Raw genomic sequence first — 634 nt, 5'->3', positions numbered from 1 at the left:
GGTCCTGTCAACCACGATCAGTTCCCTGAGGTCAACGACTGAGCTAAGTTCTTTGTATTAATAGGATTTGAGTTTGGGGAACAAAAGATGAAGCATGCCTCAATGATTTTTTTTCCCTCTGGACGGTCAGTTGAGTGGAAGGAGATGATAAAGAGATTCGAGAACATTCTCGCAGCAAGGACGCTGGACGCTGCATGCTTGCTTGTCTGACAGTGATGCATGCCGTCAGAGTGACGCTGGTTCAGGAAGGAGTGATGGGGGGCAGGACGCCCAGCGCATCCTGGAGACAGGGCCTAGGTCCCATCTGGGTCCCTCTTTTCTAGTTACCATTTCATCAAAGAGGCAGTCTTCTCTCTGCATCTTAAGAGGATGCAGTTTTAAAAAAAGAGCCGTTTCCTTGGTTCCGCGTGTTGTGGATGGTGGAGTACGTCCTGGCTCCGGCGCCGGGCACTGTCAGCCGGCGGGGCTGGCTCAGGGCCGTCCGCTCCCTTTCCGAGGCGGGAGGAGGCCGCCGGCGGAAGGTCGGGATTTTCCTTCCCTGTTTTCCGCTGTTTTTAGTCTCTGTGTAACCACGTAAGCTCAGGAGCCAGCCCGGGGTCAGGGGAAGCCAACCCTCGGGGAGGGGGTGGGCGGG

The 634-nt window shown here is 55.7% G+C and overlaps 1 protein-coding gene across 1 annotated transcript in view; it reads left to right on the top strand.

The window, feature by feature from the left end:
• ZNF532 (zinc finger protein 532) overlaps positions 1-634 on the top strand; it is a 112,338-nt gene that overhangs the window by 53,063 nt on the left and 58,641 nt on the right. The window contains exon 3 of the mRNA XM_010854828.1: positions 369-521. Coding sequence (XP_010853130.1) covers positions 369-521 — 153 coding nt within the window. The remainder of the gene's footprint in view (positions 1-368; positions 522-634) is intronic.

The sequence above is a fragment of the Bison bison genome, unplaced genomic scaffold (genome assembly GCF_000754665.1).
Source record: "Bison bison bison isolate TAMUID 2011002044 unplaced genomic scaffold, Bison_UMD1.0 scf7180017864349, whole genome shotgun sequence".
In the NCBI taxonomy this organism is placed as follows: domain Eukaryota; kingdom Metazoa; phylum Chordata; class Mammalia; order Artiodactyla; family Bovidae; genus Bison; species Bison bison.
The sequence above is the reverse complement of the archived record's forward strand: the minus strand, read 5'-3'. Positions and strand labels throughout refer to the sequence as shown.